This window comes from Chiloscyllium plagiosum, chromosome 2 (genome assembly GCF_004010195.1).
Source record: "Chiloscyllium plagiosum isolate BGI_BamShark_2017 chromosome 2, ASM401019v2, whole genome shotgun sequence".
NCBI classification, from domain to species: Eukaryota; Metazoa; Chordata; class Chondrichthyes; order Orectolobiformes; family Hemiscylliidae; genus Chiloscyllium; species Chiloscyllium plagiosum.
In genome coordinates, this window is record NC_057711.1 from 130757506 (window position 1) to 130781178 (window position 23673).

Below are 23673 nucleotides of genomic sequence, written 5' to 3' on the forward strand. Positions count from 1 at the left end.
TAATCAGAGACCCCTCCCACCCTGGTTATACCCTCTTCATAATCAGAGACCCCTCCCACCCCGGTGACACTGTCTTCATAATCAGAGACCCCTCCCACCCCGGTGACACTGTCTTCATAATCAGAGACCCCTCCCACCCCGGTGACACTGTCTTCATAATTAGAGACCCCTCCCACCCTGGTTATACTGTCTTCATAATCAGAGACCCCTCCCACGGTTACACTCTCTTCATAATGAGAGACCCCTCCCACCCCGGTTATACTCTCCTTCACCGTCTTCCATTATGGAGAAGATACAGAGGTTTGAAAACACGTTCCAATAGGACTGCTGTTAAATTTTGCATTATGAACTTTTTTTATTCTGATGTAGATATACTTATTTGATGCTCAACCAAGTTTTTGCTATTACTGATGGAATTATTGTATTCTTAGTTCTGATGATTAAAACAGATAATCTGTCAACAGTAGATATTAGTCTGGTAACCTGTTTGCTTTTGAGATGCGGCAAAAATCAAAATCATGTTTTCTCTTGGGAGGTCATGTTGCGGCTGTACAGGACATTGGCTAGGCCACTGTTGGAATATTGCATGCAATTCTGGTCTCATTCCTATCGGAAAGATGTTGTGAAACTTGAAAGGGTTCAGAAAGCATTTACAAGGATGTTGCCAGGATTGGAGGATTTGAGCTATAGGGAGAGGTTGAATAGGCTGAGGCTATCTTCTCTGGAGCGTCGGATGCTGAGGGTTGACCTTCTAGAGATTTCTAAAGTCATGAGGGGCATGGGTAGGATAAATAGACAAAGCCTCTTCCCTGGGGTTGGGGAGTCCAGAACTAGAGGGCATAGGTTTAGTGTGAGAGGGGAAAGATATAAAAGAGACCTAAGGGGCAACTTTTTCATGTAGAGGCTGGAATGAGCTGCCAGAGGAAGTGGTGGAGGCTGGTACAATTGCAACATTTAATAGGCATCTGGATGGGTATATGAATAGGAAGGGTTTGGAGGGATATGGGCTGGGTGATGGCAGGTGGGACTATTTGGGTTGGCATGAACGAGTTGGACTGAAGGGTCTGTTTCTGTGCTGTACATCTCTATAACTCTATAACAGATTTAGGAACAGCTCCTTCCCCGCTGCTATCAGACTTGTGAACAGACTTCTCATATATTAGAGTTGATCTTTTTCTGCACCTTCTCTGTAACTATAACACAATATTCTGCATTCTGTTCTATTAACCTGATGTACGTATGTAAGGTATGATTTGTTTCATTCGCATGAAAAACAACATTTTTCACTGTACCTCAGTACATGTGACAATTGTAAATCAAATCAAATGAAATGTATGCACTATCAATTCTTGTAAAAACACATCCAGTTCATTTATGTCCTTTAGGGGAGGAAACTGGCATCCTTACCTGATCTGGCCTCCATGTGACTCCAGACTGAAGGCAGTGTGGGTGACTCTGAACAATTAGGATTGAGCAGTAAATGCTGGCCTAGCCAGCAATGCTTACATCCTATAAATGATTTTTTTTTAAAAAGATGCTCAGATTAAAAATAAATTTCTGTTTATGTTTCAAACCTCTGGCCCTGAGTAACACTGTTTCTTAAATAGACAATAAGTAATGATAGAAAATTCTGGAATTACTCAGCTAGTCTGCAGCATGTATCGAATGCAAAACATGAGTTCTAAAGAAAAGCTTTAAATATTTCACATAATGTTCAGATGTTCAGAGGCTGGGATGCAACCCAAATTCAGTGTATCAAACCAATTTAGAGCCAGTGATGTCTATTCCTGACAGAGCACATCAAGAAACAGTTTAATTTAACTGTTCTTTCCTTCATTTCAATTTAACTCAAAATATCTGCATAATTCACTTTGCTGTCTATTGATTCCGTGGGATTTATATTGGTCAGATTAGGAGACCAAACTTTAGGATAATAAAGTTATCCATTTAATTCCTCAAGACTAAAGTTCGATCATTCCTCCTATTATCCATGTTAACATAATAGGAGGAATGATCTAACTTTAATCTTGAGGAATTAAATGGTTAATGCAGTTAATTATATTGACACTATCGACTATATTAACACATGCTCTTCTGTCATTCCTTTAGGCCTGCATGTTTGAAAGTGTGAATGAAGTCTACAAAGTTGTCATACCAATTCAAGAAGCCCATAGAGATGTCAACAAATTGGCTTATATACATGAGAAGCTCAAAAAAGCATTTGAAAGCATAACAGCAAAGGTAATTTATTTTGTCTCGGTACAGAAGACTTTCTCAGTCTGAAGCATTTCTTTTCAGGATTATTCATTATTATGGGAAAGAACCGCTTTCAACATACATGATGATTCGTACATGCATAGCTTCATAGATGTCTGTGAGCAAAGAAGAGCAATTCACGCCTGACAGTTGTTCGCTATGTTGCCACTAACTGAGTCAAATTAATAAAAAATAGCAGAGCAAGATCTCAAAGAACCAGTCAGTTGAATGACACCTATTACTCCCCTCCCCCACCATCCCCCAACTGTGGGAAACAGCTGAAGAGAGGGAGCGAGAAATATACAGCCAATGATTCATCTCAGCCATCCTATGGACGGGGACCATTAAACTGCCTTCACAGTTTTTCCAGTCAAAATTAGAGCGGTGCTGGAAAAGCCTGAAGGGCTCCTGCCCGAAACATCGATTTTCCTGCTCCTCGGATGCTGCCTGACCTGCTGTGCTTTTCCAGCACCACTCTCTTGACTTTAATCTCCAGCATCTGCAGTCCTCACTTTTGCCTTCGCAGTTTTTCCCTCCATCCACAACACCAATGTTTTTGTGTGTCTTTTTATTTATGTTTGTAAGGGGAGTTTATAATGGGGTTGGAGGTTTAATTGGTAGAGTTATACATTACCAGTTCATAATTGTTTACCTGAAGATAGAATCTATTTCTAATGAATAGTAATTCTTATTGAGTACAAATTTCTGGTCCATTCTTTCGGTAAACTTTGGTCTAAACGGACATGCAAATTGGGGAATTTTTTTTTGCTTTGATAAAATCTTCAACTTTTGTGACAACGCATGGAATAACCAGCCTTGATTTCGAATGAGCTCCCTGAGTGAAGTTAAAAATCACACAACACCAGGTTATAGTCCGATAGTCCAATTTGAAATCACAAGCTATCAAGTACTTTCAAATAAACATGTTGGGCTATAACTTGGTGCTGTGTGATTTTTAACTTTGTCCACCCCAGTCCAACACCGGCTCCTCCACATCATGGCTCGTGACTGAGACATGATAATTCACTGAGCTTGACCATCCAAAATGTCTTCCTTTTTACCTTTGTAACATACAGTCATAGAGTCATACAGCATGGAAACAGACTCTTCAGTCCAACTCACCCATGCTAACCAGGTTTCTTAAACTGAAAGAGTCCTACTTGCCTGCATTTGTTCCATATCCCTCTAATCTTTCCTATTCATGTACCTGTCCAAATGTCTTTTAAATGTTGTAATTGTATGGAGTCATAGAATCGTACAGCATGGAATTGTTTTAACACTTTCTAATAGATGGTGTTTTCTTAGGATTTAGTTAATACCACAAAGCAGCTTCATGTAAAGATGTCAGTCACTCTAAATATAATTGAACAGTCAAGGATTATGCCACTAATGTTGTTCTACCAGCTGCTGCCCATCTTTCATTATCTACATTAAAGTTATGGCTTTTTTTTCACAAGGGTTCTAAGCGGATGTTTGGCACGTATTTCCGTGTTGCATTCTATGGAGCGAAATTTGGGGATTTGGATGAACAGGAATATATCTACAAAGAACCTGCCATTACCAAACTACCAGAAATTTCTCATCGGCTGGAGGTGAGCATAATCCATCATCAGTCTGTGTGGAAGATGGTATTATTCAATCTTTAATCCCTCTGCCAGAATTGCAACATTTTCAAATATCTCCCTTTTATTTGACAACTTATTTTCATTATGTTTCTTGCCTTCTCTCCCCAAAGATATTATTCAGGTTTTGTAGCTCCTCATTGAATATGCAATGTGCAAATCCAGCAGTGACTCAGGAAAGCAATCCAATTACATTTTGGCCTAACGTGTTGATGTTCTTCAAAAATAGAGCTTCTTCAATGACAAAAATCTGCTTAGCAACTAACCAAACTCTGCTGGTTTTGATGGTAGTATTGAGTAACAGTATTTGATGAATGGTATTAAAATCATGGATCCTGTGTTGTTTTTCAAATAGGCATTTTATGGACAGTGTTTTGGTGATGCTGCTGTGGAGGTTATTAAAGATTCTAGCCCTGTCGAAAAGGGCAAGTTGGATCCCAACAAGGTCAGTTGAAAATGACTTGCAATGTGCAATACGAAGCAATTCCTCCTAAAAATTTGACTTTTCTTTCACCTTCTCGCTCTTGCATTCTCTGCCTGAAGGTGGATCCAACTCCCAATGCAACATTCTCCACCACAGGTAGGGAGAAGGAAGTAGGTGCCAAAACCACATCAGCTGGAACAGGAATCAAACCTCATTGTTTTGGCATCAATTGGGTGTCAAGCCAATTGACGCCCAATGGACTCCAGTTACTGTAGCAGCATCCACTTTTAGTTGATAAGTGTAGCCTCTAATAGTGGATTTAGATGGGTGACGCTCCAATTTCTTTCCCTCACATGCTGAGCAGAAATCTCTTCTGCTCTCTCTGCCTTCCGTTGGTTATATTAGAAGAATTTAAAGTTGATAATCAACTTGTTTGGCCATCAAATCCTGAGCTTCTAGCTTGAAGGCAGAAATGACATCTACTGCTCAAACTCCTTTCTGTTTCATAATTTTCAAAATATCTTTTCAGGTCTAAGCTTTTTTCTGAATTTTTATCCTGCGTTATGGTAACAACATTTCAGCATTAAACAGACTCTGAATGGAGACAAGCCATCTTCTTACAAGGCAGAGTAAATTTGTGCCAGTTAGAGTAAAATTGCATTGGTAAATATGCAATGAGGCACTCTTAGCTATTCCCTGCCCACGGTCACCGTGTGGGATATGGTGCAGCTAAACGATCTGAGATGCCTTAGCCAGGTTCACTGCCACTGACCCTCCTTATTGGAATTAGTCTAAACTGCTGATACAAAATGGGGAAGAGGGTGTGATGTCCACACAAAGTGCTCTCCAGCACATGGACTGCACTAGTTCAAGGAAGTTCATTATCACCTTCTCAAGGGAAATAAATGATTGCCAGCCAGTAATTCCCACATCCCACAGGCAAATATTTAAACATTTTAACAGTCTTCAGGAGAAGATTGTCTCAATCACGCTGAACAGTGCAAGTCACTACAGTGCTTATTATCCAATTACATTACAATCTAAGATGTATCTAAGACAGATACCAGGCACAGAAGTGGTTAGCTCCAAACTGTACTTTGGTTTCTAATGGGCACAGCTTAGTTTGATAGGCGAAAGTGAGTATTTCTGATGAAGGGCTTTTGCCGAAACGTCAATTTTCCTGCTCCTCGGATGCTGCCTGAACTGCTGTGCTTTGCCAGCACCACTCTAATCCAGAAAGTGAGGACTGCAGATGCTGGAGATTGGAGTTGAGAGTGCGGTGCTGGAAAAGCACAGCAGGTCAGGCAGCTGTGACCTATCAGTCTTTCCTGATGGACTTTTGTCAGAAATATCAATTCTCCTACTCCTCGGATGCTGCCTGACCTGCTGTGCTTTTCTAGCACCACACTCTCAACAGCTTACCTTGATATCAGTTCACTCTTTCTAATGTTCCATACAACACATAGATCCTAAAGATTATTTCAGAGCAGTAGTCAGTCCTGTTGCTTCTGATACAGGAACACTTGTCTCACTAAATGAAAACAAAAATGAAGCATGCCTCAACAATTGGTACACATTACCAAAGAAAATTACTTGCAAATTTTATAATTTCAAACTTTGTGTTTCTAGGCCTACATACAAATAACATTTGTGGAGCCATTCTTTGATGATTATGAAATGAAAGATAGAGTCACCTATTTTGAAAAGAATTTTAATCTTCGGCGCTTCATGTACACCACGCCCTTCACGAAGGATGGACGTCCTCGGGGAGACCTGAAAGAACAATACAAGAGGAAGACAATCCTGACAACCCAGCATGCATTCCCTTACATCAAAACGAGAATTAATGTCATTCAGAAAGAAGAGGTAATATATGAACTAACTGTTTTGAAAACATGCCTAAGAACTACTTTAAAGAAACACAGATTTTTGAAAATTGTTGAACTAGAAAAGACTGAATGACCAAAGACCAGTTGCTAATACACAGCAAAATACTGCAGATGCTGAAATTCTAAAAGAGGAACAGATAAAAACAGAACTGATCATTTCTGAGAAATGGTCATTGACCTTAAAGTTTAACTCTGTTTCTCTCCACAGATGATGCTTGCTAAGTTTTTCCAGTTATTTGGTTCTTATTTCTGCCCAATTCACTTCCTTGGCACATGCTTCAGGGCCGTCCCTCAACCAATCAGCATGAGCATCAAATAATGTAGCAATGTGTTGTACACAATGGCAGTGATCAATTAAACAACTTACTGTAGGAGGAGGCTTCACAAATATCTCCATCATCAATGATGGAGAAGCCTAGCACATCAGTGCAAAAGATAAGGCTCAAGCATTTGCAACTATCTTCAGCCAGAAGTGCTCAGTGGATGATCCATCTTAGCCTTCTCTGACATTCCCACTTCACTGATGTCAATCTTCAGCCAATTTAAATCATTCCACATGATATCAAGAAATGGCTCAAGATATGAGACACTGCAAAGGCTATGGTCTCTGATAACATTTCAGCAATACTACTGAAGATTTGTGCTCCAGAACTTGCTGCTCCCCTAATCAAGCTGTTCCAGTGTAGTTACAACACTGGCATTTACCCAACAATGTGAAATGTTGTCCAATACACAACTTAGGGTAAATTCAACCCAGCCAGTAACTGTCCCATCAATCTACTCTCAATCATCAATGATGGACCAGTTTCATCAATAGTGCAATCAAACAGCAATTGCTTAATGATAACCCTCTCCGTAATACACAGTTTGGGTTCCGCCACAGCCACTCAGCTTCTAATCTTATTACAGCCTTGGTTCAAATATGGACAAAAGAGCTGAATCCCAGAGGGGAGGTGAGAGTGACAGCCCTTGACATTAAGGTTGCATTTGACCGAGTGTGGCATCGAGGAATCCTCGCAAAACTGGAATCAGTGGGTATCAGGAGGCAAGCTCTCTGCTGGTTGGAGTCATACTTGGCACAAAAAAGAAGTGTTGGAGACCAGTTATCTCAGCTCCAGGACATTTCTGCAAGAGCTTTTCAGGAAAGTGCCCCAGCCTCAACCATGTTCAATACTTCATCAATGACCTTCCCTCCATTAGAAGATCAGAAGTTGGAATGTTCGCTGATGATTGGCCAATGTTAAGTGCTATCCGCAACTCCACAGATACTGAAGCAGTCCATGTTCAAATGCAGTAAGTTCTGAACAATGTCCAGGCTTGGGCTGACAAGTGGCAAGTAACATTCACGCCTCGCAAAGTCCAGGCAATAAACACCTCCAATAAGAGAGAATCTGAGCTCCGTCTCTTGACTTTCAGTGGCATTACTATCACTGAATCCCCCACTACCAATATCCTGGGGGTTACCTCTGACCAGAAACTTAAATGGAATAGCCATATAAATCCAGTCGTTCCAAGAGCAGCTCAAGGCTAAGAACCTGACTAACCCAAAGCCTGTCCACCATCTACAAGTCACAAGTCAGGAGTGTGATGCAATACTCCCCACTTGCCTGGATGGGTGCAGCTCTGAAAACATTAAGAAGTTCAACACCATCAAGTACAAAATAGCCCATTTGATTGGCATGCAGTCCAGCCCTTTTAACATTCACTCCCTTCACAAAGATCCACAGTGTGTGCCAGCTTCAAGAAGCACTTCAGAAATTCACCAAAGCTCCTTATAGAGCACCTTCCAAACTCCCATGGTTATTTCCATCTAAAAGGAAATGGAAACATTACCAACTGCATGTTTCCCTCCAAGCCACTTACCATCCTGACTTGGAAATGTATTACCATTCCCTCACATAGATATACGGAACATCCTGCAGCCCTCCGAGCGTGCTGCACCATTCAGTATGTTCATGGCTGATTATCCAACTCAGTCCCCTATTTTCATTTTTTTCCCATATGCTGTAATCCCTTTAGCCTGACTCCTTCTTGAAAACATCCAATGTTTTAGACCTCAACCACCTTCTTAACCAGAGAATTCCACAGGCTCGTCACTCTCTGGGTGAAGACATTTCTCTTCACCTCAGTCTGAAATAGCCTATCCTATATTCTTAGACCCCTGGCTCTGGACTCCCCAGTCATTAGAAACATCCTTGCTGCATTCACCCTGTCTAGTCCTGGTAGAATTGTAAAGGTTTCTATGAGAACCCCCTTATTCTTCTAAACTGCAATGAATATAGCCTGAACCAACCAAGTCTGTCTTCATACATCATTCCTGCCATGCCAGGAATCAGTCTGGTAAGACTTTGTTGCACGAGAGAGAGAGAGAGAGAGCCACAGCATCTTCTCTCAGATAAGAAGGCCAAAACTGTGCACAATATTCCTAGTCAAAATCCCAAACTCCTCCCCTAACAATATTGTGTGTGTACCTACATCAAATGGATATCAGAGGTTCAAAAACTGAGCTCCCCTCTGCCTTTCAAAGCACAGTTAGGGATGGGCAATTAGCTAAGAACATATACAATATATTTATCAATTAATAGAAACATACTGCGTTCACAAGTTGGGCCAGAAAGTTTTCTTGTGTTTGGGATGAAACAAAAGGTTTGAAATCTTTTTAATCAAAATGTGTACTTTGCCTTTATGCAGCAGAAGCTTTCCAATGGCTGTGCATTTCATAATGAAAAATGTTAAAGGGCTGTGAAAATATAAAACAAACATCAACTTGAATAGCACTGACTGTGTGAAATGCAAATAACAGCTAGTCACTAAATGATACACTTGTAGCCCAGGCTCACTTCCTGGTTGAATTTAAGTGGTTATTGTCCCAAGGTGTGGGTTATGGAGAAGCATGGCGCCATCAGGATAGCAGAAGGTGAAACCTGAGAACAGCACAGGGAGATATAGTAAATAAGAGACAGGTCAACTGCAAAATTGTTCAGCCAAATGCCCTTTCTTTTCACAATTTGCAGTTTATTATTTTCACCGTGGCTGTCTATAGCCGGATATAGATCAATTGGAGGCATGGGCAGAAAAATGGCAGATGGAGTTTAATCTGGACAAATGTGAGGCGGTGCATTTTGGAAGGTCAAGTATAGGTAGCAATTATACAGTCAATGACAGACCCTTAGGAGTGTTGAAATGCAGGGGGATCTGGGTGTGCAGCTCCACAGATCATTGAAGGTGGCAGCACAGGTAGGTAAGGTAGTAAAAAAGAGGCTTATGGCATGCTAGCCTTCATTGGAAGGGGCATTGAGTATAAGGATAGACAAGTTATGCTGCAGCTTTATAGAACTTTAATTAGGTGACACTTGGAATGTTGCCTACAGTTCTGGTCACCACACTACCAGAAGGATGTGGATGCTTTGGAGAGGGTACAGAAAGGTTTACCAGGATGTTGCCTGGTGTGGGGGGATTTGAGTTATGAAGAAAGTTGCATAGATTGGGTTTGTTTTCGCTGAAACGCAGGAAATGGAGGGGTGACCGAAAACAAGTTTATAAGATTGTGAATGGCATGGTGAGAGTGGTAAGTATGAGGCTTTTTCCCAGGGTGGAAGGGTCAATTACTAGGCGACACAGGGTCAAGGTGCACGGGGTAGGGGTTGTTGATGATGGAGTTTAAAAGAGATGTATGAGGTAAGTTTTTCACACAAAGGATGGTGAGTGCCTAGAACGCATTGCCAGAGGAGGTGGTGAAAGCAGACACAATAGCAGCATTCAAGCAGCACCTGGATGAATACATGAATAGGAAGGGAATAGAGGGATATGGATCCTGTAAGCGAAGACAGTTTTATTGTGGAAGGACAAAATGTGTCAGCCAAGGTTTGGAGGGCCAAAGGGCCTGTTCCTGTGCTGTAGTGTTCTTTCTTCTTTCTTTGTTCTTGTTATGTTTACTTTGGAATTACAGACTGTTTACTGAGGTATGAATTTTATTGAAATAAACACAAAATCCTGCCTGTCCATTCCTATGGGCTGTGCTAAAATTAAGATAGGGCGTGACATCAGCAAATACAACTGAAATGTTTCTTGAGTGAAAATGTTTTTAGTTGAAATGGCAGTGAATAGTAAGTCCCAATATCTTTAAGGTTTTAACTTCTGACATCTGGTGCCATCCAATGCCTCAGAAGTATACTTCTGTTGAGAATAGAATTTAAATCTGTTTTTCAGTTGTTGTAGCCTGGAAAGAAATAATCCTAGCTGGTTTATTTTGCAGTTTATTCTAACACCTATTGAGGTAGCTATTGAAGATATGCAGAAGAAAACACTCGAGTTAGCAGTTGCAACTCAACAGGAACCTCCAGATCCCAAGATGCTTCAGATGGTGCTACAAGGTTCGGTGGGAGCTACTGTAAACCAGGTACTGCATCAAGCAGTTTGAGATTCCTTACTGTGAAGTTGTATATGTCAGCCTTGTGATTCTGTAGTTAAAGATCTAACACGTGCTTTTTTCCTTTCAAAGTATGAAGTGATGTTGGTGGTGTAGGCATGGGTTGGGATTTACAAAGAAAAAACTTTTCACAGCTTCTGATTAAGATAGCAGCTCCATTGCAAAATAGAACAAACTCTATTTACATATGAAGCTTAATAAATTACCTATGAAAGCTGCTTAAAATACATTTTACTATTATTTTGGAATTCAGTCATGTAAACAATGAAAGTGAATTTCGATATCAATTTATGAAGTGGTACTTACAGGATACAGGATACATTTTTGGATAAATAAGAACAATGATGTATGTAAAACTTTCTCAAATATTGCCAGGAATTAATGGAGCGGCCACCTTCTTCATTTTCCCAAGCAAGTATTGAATAGCTAGAAAAGATATGTAGCATTAGTTTATGCTTCCCTCGTCTCAATGGGGATTTGGGAAAGTGAGGAAATTGCAAACAAGGTTAGGGATTTAAATTGGAGGAAAAGCAAGATCCCATGGAGATCATTGAGTATAAGGAGGGTACAGTGAGCTGGATGTGGAGCAAATAAAGGCAATAGTAGCAAGGTTTATGATGACCTCAAGTTTATAGAGGATAGAATGTGGGAGGCCAGGCAAGACTGGAACAGTCAAATGTAGAGCCATAGCTAGGTACAGAAAGTTGGAGCTAGATTATTGGGGCTATCCTCACCTGAACTGTGCAAAGTGTTCTGGTAAATTGTGTAACTGGAGTGATAGAGATAATTTTAAACTAATTAGTGATGGTGGGGCAACATGTGAGGGAAAATATGGTAAAGAGAAAGGACCAAAGCCAATGAAGTGAAGGGAATAATAATCAGTGTTGGAGGAAGGGGCAAAACACCCAAATGTAACAGTGCACCAGTAGATATCGCCCCTGTCTACAAGAAAAGCAAAACAATAGAATCAAAGGTTCTGTATCTGAATGGGAAGGTGGTCTGTTGGCTGGACAGTTTGCAGTGCAGAATGTTCTTTCTCTCTCTCTCTATCTCTCTCTCTCTCGCTCTCTGTCTCTCTATCTCTCGCTCTCTGTCTCTCTATCTGTCTCTCATGAGAGAGCAGCTTTATTGTTCTCTGGGAATATGGCATCTTTATCTGAATGGACATAACACTCATAACACATTGGATGAATTGTCAATAGTTAATGGAAATAAGCATTTATGATCTAATAGCCATTGCAGAGAAATAGATAAAAGGTGACCAAGGCTTTGACTGAGGAAGCTTGAAAAGTTGATTGGGTCGTAATTAACAAAAATATCAGTATAATATTGAGAAATAAGCTTGATTCTAAACATCAAGGTATTAAATTTGTTTGGATAGAGACAAAGTAGCAAGGGTAAGGAGTCACTTGGGGGAGTATTTTATAGCCACACCCTACCATAATAGTAAATATACCATAGGACAGGGTACTCAGAATGAATTGATGAGGACTTGTGAGGAAGCTACAATCATAATCATGTTGATTTTAATCTATACATTGATTAAATAAAGGTGGCTTGGAAGATGAGTTTATAAACTGTTTTTGGAACAGTTTTTTGGAGCAACACAGTCTAAAATCAATCAAAGAGCAGGCTATTCTAGAGCTGGAAAACCAGAGGATGTGGTGGAGGCTGGTACAATTGCAACATTTAAGAGGCATTTGGATGGGTATATGAATAGGAAGGGTTTGAATGGTTATGGGCCGGGTGCTGGCAGGTGGGACTAGATTGGGTTGGGATATCTGGTCGGCATGGACAAGATGGACCAAAGGGCCTGTTTCCGTGCTGTACATCTCTATGATTCTAAACATTGGACAGGTTGGGCTGTGGAGTTTAAAAAGATGTGAGGTGAAGTTATTGAAACATCTAAAATCCTCAGAGATTTTGACAGAGTGGATACTGGAAGAGATTAGAACACTTCTAGAACCCTATTAAAAATTAGGATTCTCCACTTAAGACACAGTTGTGGAGATTTCTTATTCTCTCAGATGATCGTTAGCCTGTGGAACTCTCTTTCCTACAGACCAGTAGAGACGGGGAATATTTTCAGGACTGAGTTAAATAGTTTCTTGATTGCTGAGGAAGTAAAAAGTATTGGGATGGAAAGGGATATAAAGGTCAAGCCACAATCAGATCGGCCCATGCTCCTATCAAATGGTGAAGAACTCTCTAGGCCAAGTTGCCTACATTTGGTCATGGTTCAAATGTATTTTCAGCAGCAAATGAGCTGAGGCAGGGTTGGAGTTGAGTGATATTGCAGAGATGAAAATAGGAGAAAGTAAGGTCTGCAGATGCTGGAGATCAAAGTTGAAACTTTATTGCTGGAACAGCACAGCAGGTCAGGCAGCATCCAAGGAACAGGAGAATCAAAATAGATTGTCTTAGTACGTTACTTTGTCAGTGGTCTTAACACAGTAACCAAGGCAGCATTGTTGTTTCCCAGTGTCTGATGTCAGTTTTATCCACTTGTTACAGGGTCCATTAGAAGTAGCACAAGTATTTCTGGCGGAAATTCCAGAAGATTCAAAGCTCTTCAGACATCACAATAAATTAAGGTTATGCTTCAAAGAGTTTATCATGCGGTAAGTTACGTGAAATAGAGGATGAATTATTTGCTGAACCTGTAAAAGTGGAAATCTTTAAAGATAGAGCAAAGTATTCCGATTAATGAATGAGCAGTGTAGATCTGAAAAATGCTCAGTATGATCTCACGCAGTGGGGCGAAAGTGAGGACTGCAGATGCTGGAGATCAGAGCTGAAAATGTGTTGCTGGAAAAGCGCAGCAGGTCAGGCAGCATCCAAGGAACAGGAGAATCAAATTCCTGAGGAAGGGCTTATGCCTGAAACGCGATTCTCCTGTTCCTTGGATGCTGCCTGACCTGCTGCGCTTTTCCAGCAACACATTTTCAGCTATGATCCCACTCAGTACCAGGTTTATTGACTTCAGCGGGTGTAGCAATTAAAGTGTTATATTTGACCCCACAGCCTGATTACAGAGAGAAAACTGACCAGTGTATTTAATGACTTATGCTTGAAGTACACACACCAGAAAAAGACAAGGCAGAAGAGTTCTATAATGTCAAAGATTTCACCTGAATAATGATCATCTGAGGTGGAATGCTAGAGGGCATCTGATTTCCTTAAGACCATATCCTTGTCAAAGGAAAAGAGAGAAAGTTATCAATTGAAAGAGGAATAAAGCAAAAACACAAAACAATGTTCCCACACAGGATTATATAGGTATAGAAACAGGCATTGCAGCTCAGCCAATGGAAAGACGGCTTGATAAAGACAGACAATTTCCACTATTTAGGGATTCCAGAATTAGAGAGCATAGCCTGAGAATTAGGGCCATTAAGGAGAGTGGGAGCTGAGTCTAGAGAGTCAGTTTGGACTCAATGGGCTGAATGGCCTGTCCCATACTGTAGGGATTCTATGATTCTACAAGAGATGTTAGGAAGCACTTCCACACACAGGGTGGGAGAGGTTTAGAACTCTCTACCACACACACCAGTGGATGCCGTTCAGTTGTTAATTTTAAATCTGAGATAGATTTTTGTTTACCAAAGGTATTTAGGGATGTGTGCCAAAGGCAGGTATGTGGAGTTAGGTCACAGATCAGCATGATCTCAGTAAATGGCAGAACAGACTCCCAAGATGAAAAGCCTGTGCCTTTTTTAATTTTCCCAAATTGTTCTTGTGTTTTTGCTGCACTTAAACCTCCTCCATCTTTTGTCATTTGTGTTATTTTTGATATGGAGTCACTCAGTGACTGTGCATTAAAGCTTGCCCTTGAAAGGCCTGATAGTATTACTCAGAAAATTGGGTTGTTCACAAAGTGTGGTTTCATTTCCTTCTGTTATTTTAATGTGTTTCCCTTTGAATATTATAAGAGTATAAAATATAGGAACAGAATTTGGCCGTACGGTCCAATGAGTCTGTTCCACTATTCGATCATAGCTGATATGTTTCTCAACCCCATAACCCTTGACCTCCTTACTAATCAAAAACCTCTCTATGTCTGTCTTAAATACACTCAATGACTTGGCCTCCACAGCCCTCTGTGGCAATTCCTTCCACAGTTTCACCACTCTGCAGAAGAGACCACATTGTGAGCAGCAAATACAATAGAGTAATTTGAGTGAAGTGGAAGGTGTTCTCCTGGAAGGTGTATTGGCAGCTTGAATAGTGAGGAGGGCAGAGGGTAAACAGCCAGGTGTTACACCTTCAGCGACAGCAAGAGAAGGTGCTGTGGGGCTCAGTGTACGTGTGTGTGTGTCTGTGTGTGTGTGTGGGTTGGAGTGGGGTGGGGGTGTGGGGGCAGTGTGGAGGTTTAGGAATGAAAGAAAATTAGACCAGGGTGTCCCTGACCAACCTGTTCCTGAGGAATGCTGTTAAGGGAGGGGTGGGGAATATGTGTGATGGGTGAGGCCAAGGGAGACCCTATTGCTGTTGTGGGAGGGAAGAGAGGGGGTGAGGGCCAAAGTGCAGGGGATGGCCCAACTCGGCTGAGGGTTCTGTTAGCGACATTATGAGGGAATCCTTGGTTGAGGAAAAAGGTGGACATTTCAGATCACCCATGCCATAGAAGTTGGCATCATCAAAACAGATACATCAAAGATGGAGGAACAGGGAGAATGGAATAGAATCCTTACTGGAAGTACCCTGCTTCCTTGTTCCCTCTTGCAGCCTCCCCAAGCTGCAGAGCTGTTTTTGTCTTCCATACGCCCCTTCCTCCACACTCCCCTGACACTAATTCCTGAAGCCAGCCGGCAGAACTCACCTTGAACCCAGCTATTGGCAGTGCCCACCCCCACAGGGACCTTCTCACCCCAGCTACTGACCTTGCCAGCTGCCTCTCCAACCACCCTCCCATTTGCTGCTGATGGCCTTGCTGGTGAGGTTACAAAAACACAGGTGAGGAATGGTTTATGGTTGGAGAAGCATCTGAAGAGTTCTGAAAAGAGGCCCAGCTCCTTGTTTTATGTGTCTTTCTCTCTCTCTCTCTCTCTCACTCTTGTACACACTTACAGATGTTGTCACAGTGATGGATTTCTGTTGGCTACTTTGGGAGGTTTCAGTATGAATTCACCCATTGTCCCCATCTATGTTAAATTCAGTCTGGCACTCACCAAGAAATTCACCAATGATCCTCGGAGAGCACCTTCCAAACCTACGACAATATCCAACTAGAACGACAAAAGGAGCAGATACATTGAAACACCACCCCCTGCTACTTCCCACCAAGCCACTTGCCATCCTGGCTTGGAAACATATCGCCGTTCCTTCACTGTCGCTGGATTGTGGAATAACCCAGAGTAGTTGGACTGCAGTGGTTCAAGAAGGCAGACTCATCCTGAGTCCAGATGCTCCCCCCTCCACCCCCCGCTCCCCAGTTTGAGACATGGACTCAGTGATTAACACAACCTACACATTGCAACTGAGCCCCACGGCACCTTCTCTTGCTATCGCTGAAGGTGTAACACCTGGCTGTTTACCCTCTGCCCTCCTCACTATTCAAGCAAGAGTAGATAATTCAGCCCCTCAAGTCTTTGACAAGATTGTGATTGGTCTGTCTCAGGCCTTGTCTTCTCTTTCATGCTAGCTCCTCATAGCCCTCAATTCCCTGATACTTCAAAGGTCTATCTCCCTCCTCTTTGAATACTTCCAGTGATGTAGCTGCCACAACTGGCGATAGAGAATTTCAGACATTCACATTTGCTTTGTATCTGAGTTTCAAATGAGTGTCCCCTTATTCTATCTCAATATCCCATAGTTCACAACTCCCCCATTTGTGGAAACATCTTCTCAATGCCTACCCTATCAAGTCCCATTGCATGTTTCAATAAAATCACCTTCATTCTTTTCAATGATGAAGTTCAAACGTGTTCATCCCAGGAATCAGTCAAATGAATCTCTTGTGAACTGCCTCCTATGCCAGTGCATCCTTTATTACATGCAGGGATCAGAACTGTGCACTGAGCTCCCGGTGAGGCCTCACTGACATCCTGTATACCCTATAGTAAGGGTGGAGCAAAGGGAAGGTAACCATACACCTTAGAAACAGAGAGATTCCCTGTAGCAAAACTTTCCTACTTGTGAATTCCAACACCCTGGCAATAAATCTCCATTTCCTTCTTAATTCTTTGCTGCTACCACCCTCTCATGGGCTGTAATGGTATGTTGCTAAGCCCCACTATTCCAATGTTAAGTGGCAGGAATTTTCCCGTGTGTGTGTGTGTGGTGTATGTTGTTACTTTACACTGAGTTACCAAAAGGATAGAGCAAGGGAGAGTCTGAGAGAGGTCTCTGCACACCATGAGTGGGTGATGAGAAAATAAGATTACTGTAGGGAACATCTTATCTTCCAAGCTAAAGGAGAAGAAATAAATGACTAACAAAAAAAAATGTTCAAGTTGAAAGTAAAAAGGAATATTTAACCTAAATTAGAGGGTGTGTCTGAAGAATGCAAACAGTAATTGACCCTGACTGGAGAATTAAATAAAGTAATGCTACGGTCACTGATGAATTACTGATTTTCACTGAATGGGTCTTCACCAGATCTGAGGAAGGGTCATTTGACCTGAAACATTGACTCTTATTTCTCTCCACAGATGCTGCCAGACCTGCTGAGCTTTTCCAGCAATTTTTAGGTCTTTACTAATGTTGTCTTTTCTGTCCAGATGTGGTGAGGCTGTGGAGAAGAACAAAGGGCTGATTGCCACTGACCAAAAGGAATATCAACAAGAACTGAAGAAGAATTACAACAAATTGAAGGAGAACCTAAGACCAATGATTGGGCGCAAGATCCCAGACCTGTATAAACCAGTGGTTAAAATCCACAGAGAGAGCAAGTAAGATCCAAACCCTGCAGTTTTATTCCTTAGTAACAAATAGAGTGATTGTAATGAGAATGTTTCCATTCCAAGAAGGGACAGCAAGGATGTGTGAGGATCAGATAATCAGACATCTTGGGATGGGAATACTCCTCACTATCTGTAGCTTCCCCGGTCTTTGTGTCGTCCACAAATTTATTAATCAAGCCACTTCATTGCCTCAGAAATTAGTTCTGGGCAAGGGGGTCATTAGTTAATCACCCTGTCCCACTACAGTCAGGGTCAATGGCCGGCCACCCTGTCCCACTGCCAGTCAGAGTCAATGGTCAACCACCCTGTCCCACTGCCAGTCAGGGCCAATGCCTGACCACCCTGTCCCACTGCCAGTCAGGGCCAATGGTCAACCACCCTGTCCCACTGCCAGTCAGGGTCAATGGCCAACCACAAAAGGACTTGATCCAGTGAGGCTGCAATTGCGTCAATTCCAGGTGAGACAGAGCAAAGTACAGTACATCGTAGGAACAGGCCCTTTGGCCCAACAAGCCTGTGCGGACCCATGACACCTTTATAAGCTCCAAACCATTGGTTCTATGCTGTCCATATCCCTCTATTCATGTCTATTCCTAAATCTGTCAAGATGACTTTTAAATGTTGCTGTTGTATCTGCCTCTAATACCTCCACTGGCAGCACATTCCAGGGACTTACCACCCTCTGTGTATAAACCTTGCCTCTCATGTCTCCTTAAAACTTTACTACCTTTTAACTTAAACCTATGTCCCCTGGAAAAACATTCTGACTATCCATTCTATCCATACCTCTCATAATTTTGTAAACTTCAGTCATGTCTCCCCTCAGCATCTGACATTCAACTGAAAGAAAAACAAGTTTGTCCAATCTCTCCTCATGGCTAACACTCTCCAAACCAGGCAACGTCCTGTTTCTGTATCCTCTCCAAAATCTCCACATCCTTCTGATGGTGTAGTGACCAGAACTGTACATTATATTCCAAATGTGACATCACTAAAGTTCTATACAGCTGCATCATGACTTTCCAATTTTTATTCTCTATGTCCTGACTGATGAAGGTAAGTATACCATGTGCCTTCATGATAACCTTATCCACTTGTGTTGCCACTTTCAAGAAAGTGTGGACCTCACGTCTAGATCCCTCCACATGTTGATGCTTCTGAGAGCTCTGCCATTTACTATGTACTTCTGTTCTCCATTAGATCTTCCAAGATTCATCACCTTGCATTTGTCTGGATTAAACCATTTCTCTGCCCAATTCACCAGCCCATTTATGTCCTGCTGTATCCTCAGGCAATACTCTTCACTATCCGCAGCTTCCCCATTCTTTGTGTCACCCACAAATTTATTAATGAAGCCACCTACGTTCTCCTCCGAATCATTTGTGTATATTACAAACAACAGGGGTCCCAGCACAAGAAGGAATCAGACCATCCAGTGGGGGTAGGCTGTCAGTATTGTGTGGAGAAGGAACATTGTGCACAACCCCCCTGCTGACTCTCCGTACGATCTCCAACCACAGAACCTAGCCACTGCCCCCTAACAACAACTCACCAGAATGAAGGACCCGATACCCAGCATGAGCAAAACTAATGTAGTGTACAAAATACCATGCAAGGACTGCACAAAACACTACATAGGACAAACAGGAAGACAGCTAACGATCCGCATCCATGAACATCAACTAACCACGAAACGCCATGACCAGCTATCCTTAGTAGCCACACACGCAGACGACAAGCAACATGAATTCGACTGGGACAACACTACCATTATAGGACAAGCCAAACAAAGAACAGCCAGGGAATTCCTAGAAGCATGGCACTCATCCACAAACTCCATCAACCTGGACCCAATATACCGGCCACTACAGCGGAAAGCTGAAACTGACAAGTGGAAGCGGCAGGGACAGGCCACTATAAATGCTGGAGGAAACACCACAGAAGCGCTTCACAGGAGGCTCCCAAGCACTGAGGATGTCACCTAGACAGGGGACAAAATGTCTGCAACACAAATTCCCAGCTTGGCGAACAGAACCACAACAACAACATCTACTTTTCCAACCAGTGACCCTCCATCTGGTACACTAGGGGCTCTCTGGCGATACTGCAACTCCAAGCCGCAGAATTTCCCTCTCTGGGTTTGTAATTCAGGCAGAATTTTCAACAGGAGCCGTTGAGCTTTCTGATGAAGGTAGACTGGGGGTTTCTTTCCAAGAAAACCATCCTGCATTTGAACTGGGTCAAGGAACGTGAAACCTCAGCCGTATATTTTGTTAAAGAGTTCAATATTCCAGATAAAGTTCTTTGATTCTGAATTGTGCCCAAATATTTAGTTTTTTTTTCTTACAGAAGTCAAACACCTAGTTTTTGAAGCATTTGCTATTTTTAAAGGAGTTGTTATACAACGTATAATCTTGCTCTGTACTCAGTGGGAAACTCCACTTTGAGACAGGAGGCTCCTTCATAGCTGGCATGTGAGACGGCAGATGAAGTCGGTACATCTTCACTTTCCCATTAAGTAGCAGAACATCATTTTACAGAATCTCCAACATTCTCAGAGTTTACAGAGCATCCATTGTTCCCATTGTATTGTTTTAAGCTTCACAGCCTCTATGAGTGCCAGGGATTTGTTATCCCAAATCTCAAAGTGCATCAATGTATGGCAACTTGCTCAAAACCTCACAGAATAGAGCCAGTTAGTCTGGAAAGCCTCTCAGTGAGATCCCCTGATGGTTCAGTTTGACTCTGAGCACCCACTGTCTGGTGTCAGGTATCTACCACTTAGATAAAGTAGCACCGTCAGAAAAAACTCAGGTTGAGCCAATGTATTTCACAGAGAAAGGGAAAACGTTGCATTAATGAGTAGGATCTCAACTGGAAAAAGAATCATGTGGTGTTCCTGTTTTATCGTAATGTTCCCTGATGCACCACAAGTTACACAATATTCTTCACTTTTCTTTCTACTTTAAGGGGATCCTTTAAAAGATCAAGTTTCAGAAAGTACGAGACATCACCATCAAGTGCACAGAACAGCTGATGGAATCCGAGTCAATGTGAGACACTAGGATTTGTCCTTCATCGTTCATTTGCAATAAGGGCAATGCATTGAGTGCTTAAAGCCATCAAGGCAGATGAGTGAAAAGTATGTAACCTGAACTTGATTAATTTTTAAAAGGTGAAGCACTTTTAATAAGGTAACAACCATGGACTGATACTGATATCATATATTTCACGTGCAGACAACATTGCCAAGTGTCATTTTAAGCTGCTGTTTGAAAATTCAACTCACAAAAGTGGTTTTAATGCCATGTCTTCCTGCATTTCTCCATGATATCAGCTGGGAGCATTTATTGCCCTGTCATTGTATTCCTGACCAATTAATAGATCTGTGTTTAATGTTTACATGAACTGGCAGTGTATTTTAGAACCACAAGTACAGCTAGTTGTTATATTGATGTTCCTCTCTGTTACGTTTGTATATAGCCTATTACATATTCTTTTTGAGACTGTCATTGAATTTTAAACACAGTGATAGCACTTTTTGTCTTAGATCTATTGATAGAATCTTGTTGTTAAAATATAATATTGGATTTGAATCAAGATGTTTTTTCAGTGTATATATCTTATATATATATGCTATTAGGTGCCTGTAATCTGTTCTGCAACTCATATACCTCTGTTGTTAAACTCAGTGCAATTTTGACTACTTCATGGGTGTGAATTTATATACTAACTATATTTGAGACACAATAAGTCCAGAATGATATTTACCTTGCAACTTTACAACACTGTTTAATTTCTGAAGTTCAGATCTATGACATCCTATTATCCAAAACAGGTATGGACCAATGAAGGAAGGATTATTTTAAACATTCAATGAAATGCAATATGCTTGTGGTCTGAGAATATAACATTCCCAGTATTGCCACGTAATTGATCCAAATGAAGACGTTAAAATGAATAAGGACATCCAAACACTTGATTTTAGGATGTGATGATTTACTAAGTGACTATCAGAAAGTGATTCATTGATTACATGGGACATGCTGGGCAAATGAAATTAATTCTTTATGCAGTCTCATCCTGGAAGTTTATGTTATTTTTATTTCCCTTTAACTTGGATAAGATATCCTCTTTCGATAAAAGCTGATCTGCTCAGAGATGTAATTTTGAATTGCTCAGCGGCGATATCCAAATTGCAAAATATGCTTCTAGACTCGTTATTATTGATATTTGTAAACTGCCTTGAGTTCTCATTTGTATATTATCTTGTGTACAGAAACTTCTGACCATGCAAAATAAAACTTGTCAACCAATGGGAGCACTGTGACGCTTCTAAAGTCCTTGTACAATCTGCTTTGATTTTGTTTGACAACTAAAATCACTTTAAGAGGAATCAAAGTCACATATTGAAGACTTTATACAGTCATTAGACATATAACTTCTTTACTCAGTGTTTTAAGCTGTTTTGTTCAATCCTGAGTAATTACTATGTTCCTTTTACATTTCTATTTAGATTTTAAATGATGCATATAGCATAGCTAGTTGAAAGCTCACTTTTAGAATGTAGCAGAATTAATTTTAAAAATTGGTTCTGCAAATATATGACTGAACTGTTCACACATGGTAACCTCAAATGATAGAAAATAAAATATTTTAGGTGTCATTCATCCCATCTAGCTGCATTGGTGTTAGCCGTCCAATTGTAGCAGATGGTGGAACTTGAATTCAATAATAGTCTGAAAATAAGAGTCTAATGATGACCATGGAACAATTGCAGAAAAACCCATCTGGTTCACTAATGCACTTTAGGGAAGGAAATCTGCCATCCTTACTTGGTCTGGCCTACGTGTGACTACAGACCCACAGCAAGGTGGTTGACTCTTAACTGTCTTCTGTGTAATTTAAGGATGGGCAATACCTTCTCATCAAGCCAGTGATGCCTACATCCTGTAAACGGTGATGGTGTACGCTGTCCATTTTTGCAGCTAATAGCTGCTGTCTTGGAGGTCACAATTCTGAGTCTCTCAGAATCCCACAATGTGTTGAAAGTTATAAACAGTTACGCAGGAAAATATCTATTTATTTCTAAGATGGAAGAGTTAAGGACAAGAAAACCAATAAACATTTATATCTGGATGCAAGGCTAATGTGTTTCACCTTGCAAAAGACAACAGCTCAGAGCAAGCCATTTTTGAGATCAAATTACAGGTTTCCCTGCAAATAAATTAAAATCACAGGGAGAAAGCTGAATCCACAACCATCGGAAGGAAATTGGACCTGGCATAGTCAGGAGAAGAATTATCGAGACTCTATTAACACATTCTGGCATACCTGCTAAGCGTGTTGGAAAGCAGACTTCAGAACCAATCATTTTTTAAAAATCTATTGTTACTGACACTATTCCAAAACATTACAATCATATAAACCTCATAATTATAGGGTGTGTTTTCACACCTGCCATGAAATAGCTCTTGTCAAAATCGTCAATGACATCCTTCATGGCCTTCTCAAGCTGCCTGCAGTTTTTGATCCATTTTACCACACCATCCTCCTCCAGTGTCTCCCAGCAGCGTGGCACAGCTCTCTCCTGGTTATATTATAAATTAATCTAAACTTCAGAATCACTTGTAATGACTTCTCCCTGCTCGTGTACCATTCTTTCTATTGATGCACAAAAGTCTATTTCTGATGCAACATCATCTATAACCACAGGGTTAGCTTTGACATGCATGCTGATAATATCCAGCTTGACCTAATCATCACCTCTAACGATGAATCGACTGCAGCTACATTGTAAGATTATTTATCCACCCTATGACATGATAGTTGCTAACGCAGTGTTGAAATGCAGAAGCATCCTGATAGTGGTTTGGAGATGTGCCAAAAGGGTTTTCAATGGCTGTCACATGTTGGATGCCAGTGGTAGTGATTTTGAGATTCCTGTGGCCCTAGAAGATCTGAGATATCAGTATCAGCGTCGAGAGTGTGGTGCTGGAAAAGCATCCAAGGAGCAGGAGCCTCGACATTTTGGGCAAAAGCCCTTCATCAGGGATCGTGAGTTTCCAGATGCTGTCTGACCTGCTGTGCTTTTCCAGAACTACACTCTCGACACAGATCTCCAGCATCTGCAGTCCTCACTTTCTCC

General features: G+C 41.3%; 1 protein-coding gene across 5 annotated transcripts in view; it reads left to right on the forward strand.

The window, feature by feature from the left end:
* Positions 1-21846, forward strand: part of dock8 (dedicator of cytokinesis 8) — a 300402-nt gene extending 278556 nt beyond the window's left edge. For all 5 annotated transcript variants that reach the window (XM_043718191.1, XM_043718205.1, XM_043718201.1 and 2 more), the window contains 8 exons: positions 2110-2241; positions 3714-3848; positions 4234-4323; positions 5932-6168; positions 10447-10590; positions 13135-13241; positions 17343-17513; positions 20496-21846. In XM_043718191.1, the coding sequence (XP_043574126.1) occupies positions 2110-2241; positions 3714-3848; positions 4234-4323; positions 5932-6168; positions 10447-10590; positions 13135-13241; positions 17343-17513; positions 20496-20562 (1083 nt within the window). In that variant the 3' untranslated portion in view covers positions 20563-21846. The remainder of the gene's footprint in view (positions 1-2109; positions 2242-3713; positions 3849-4233; positions 4324-5931; positions 6169-10446; positions 10591-13134; positions 13242-17342; positions 17514-20495) is intronic.
* Positions 21847-23673: the final 1827 nt, after the last annotated feature.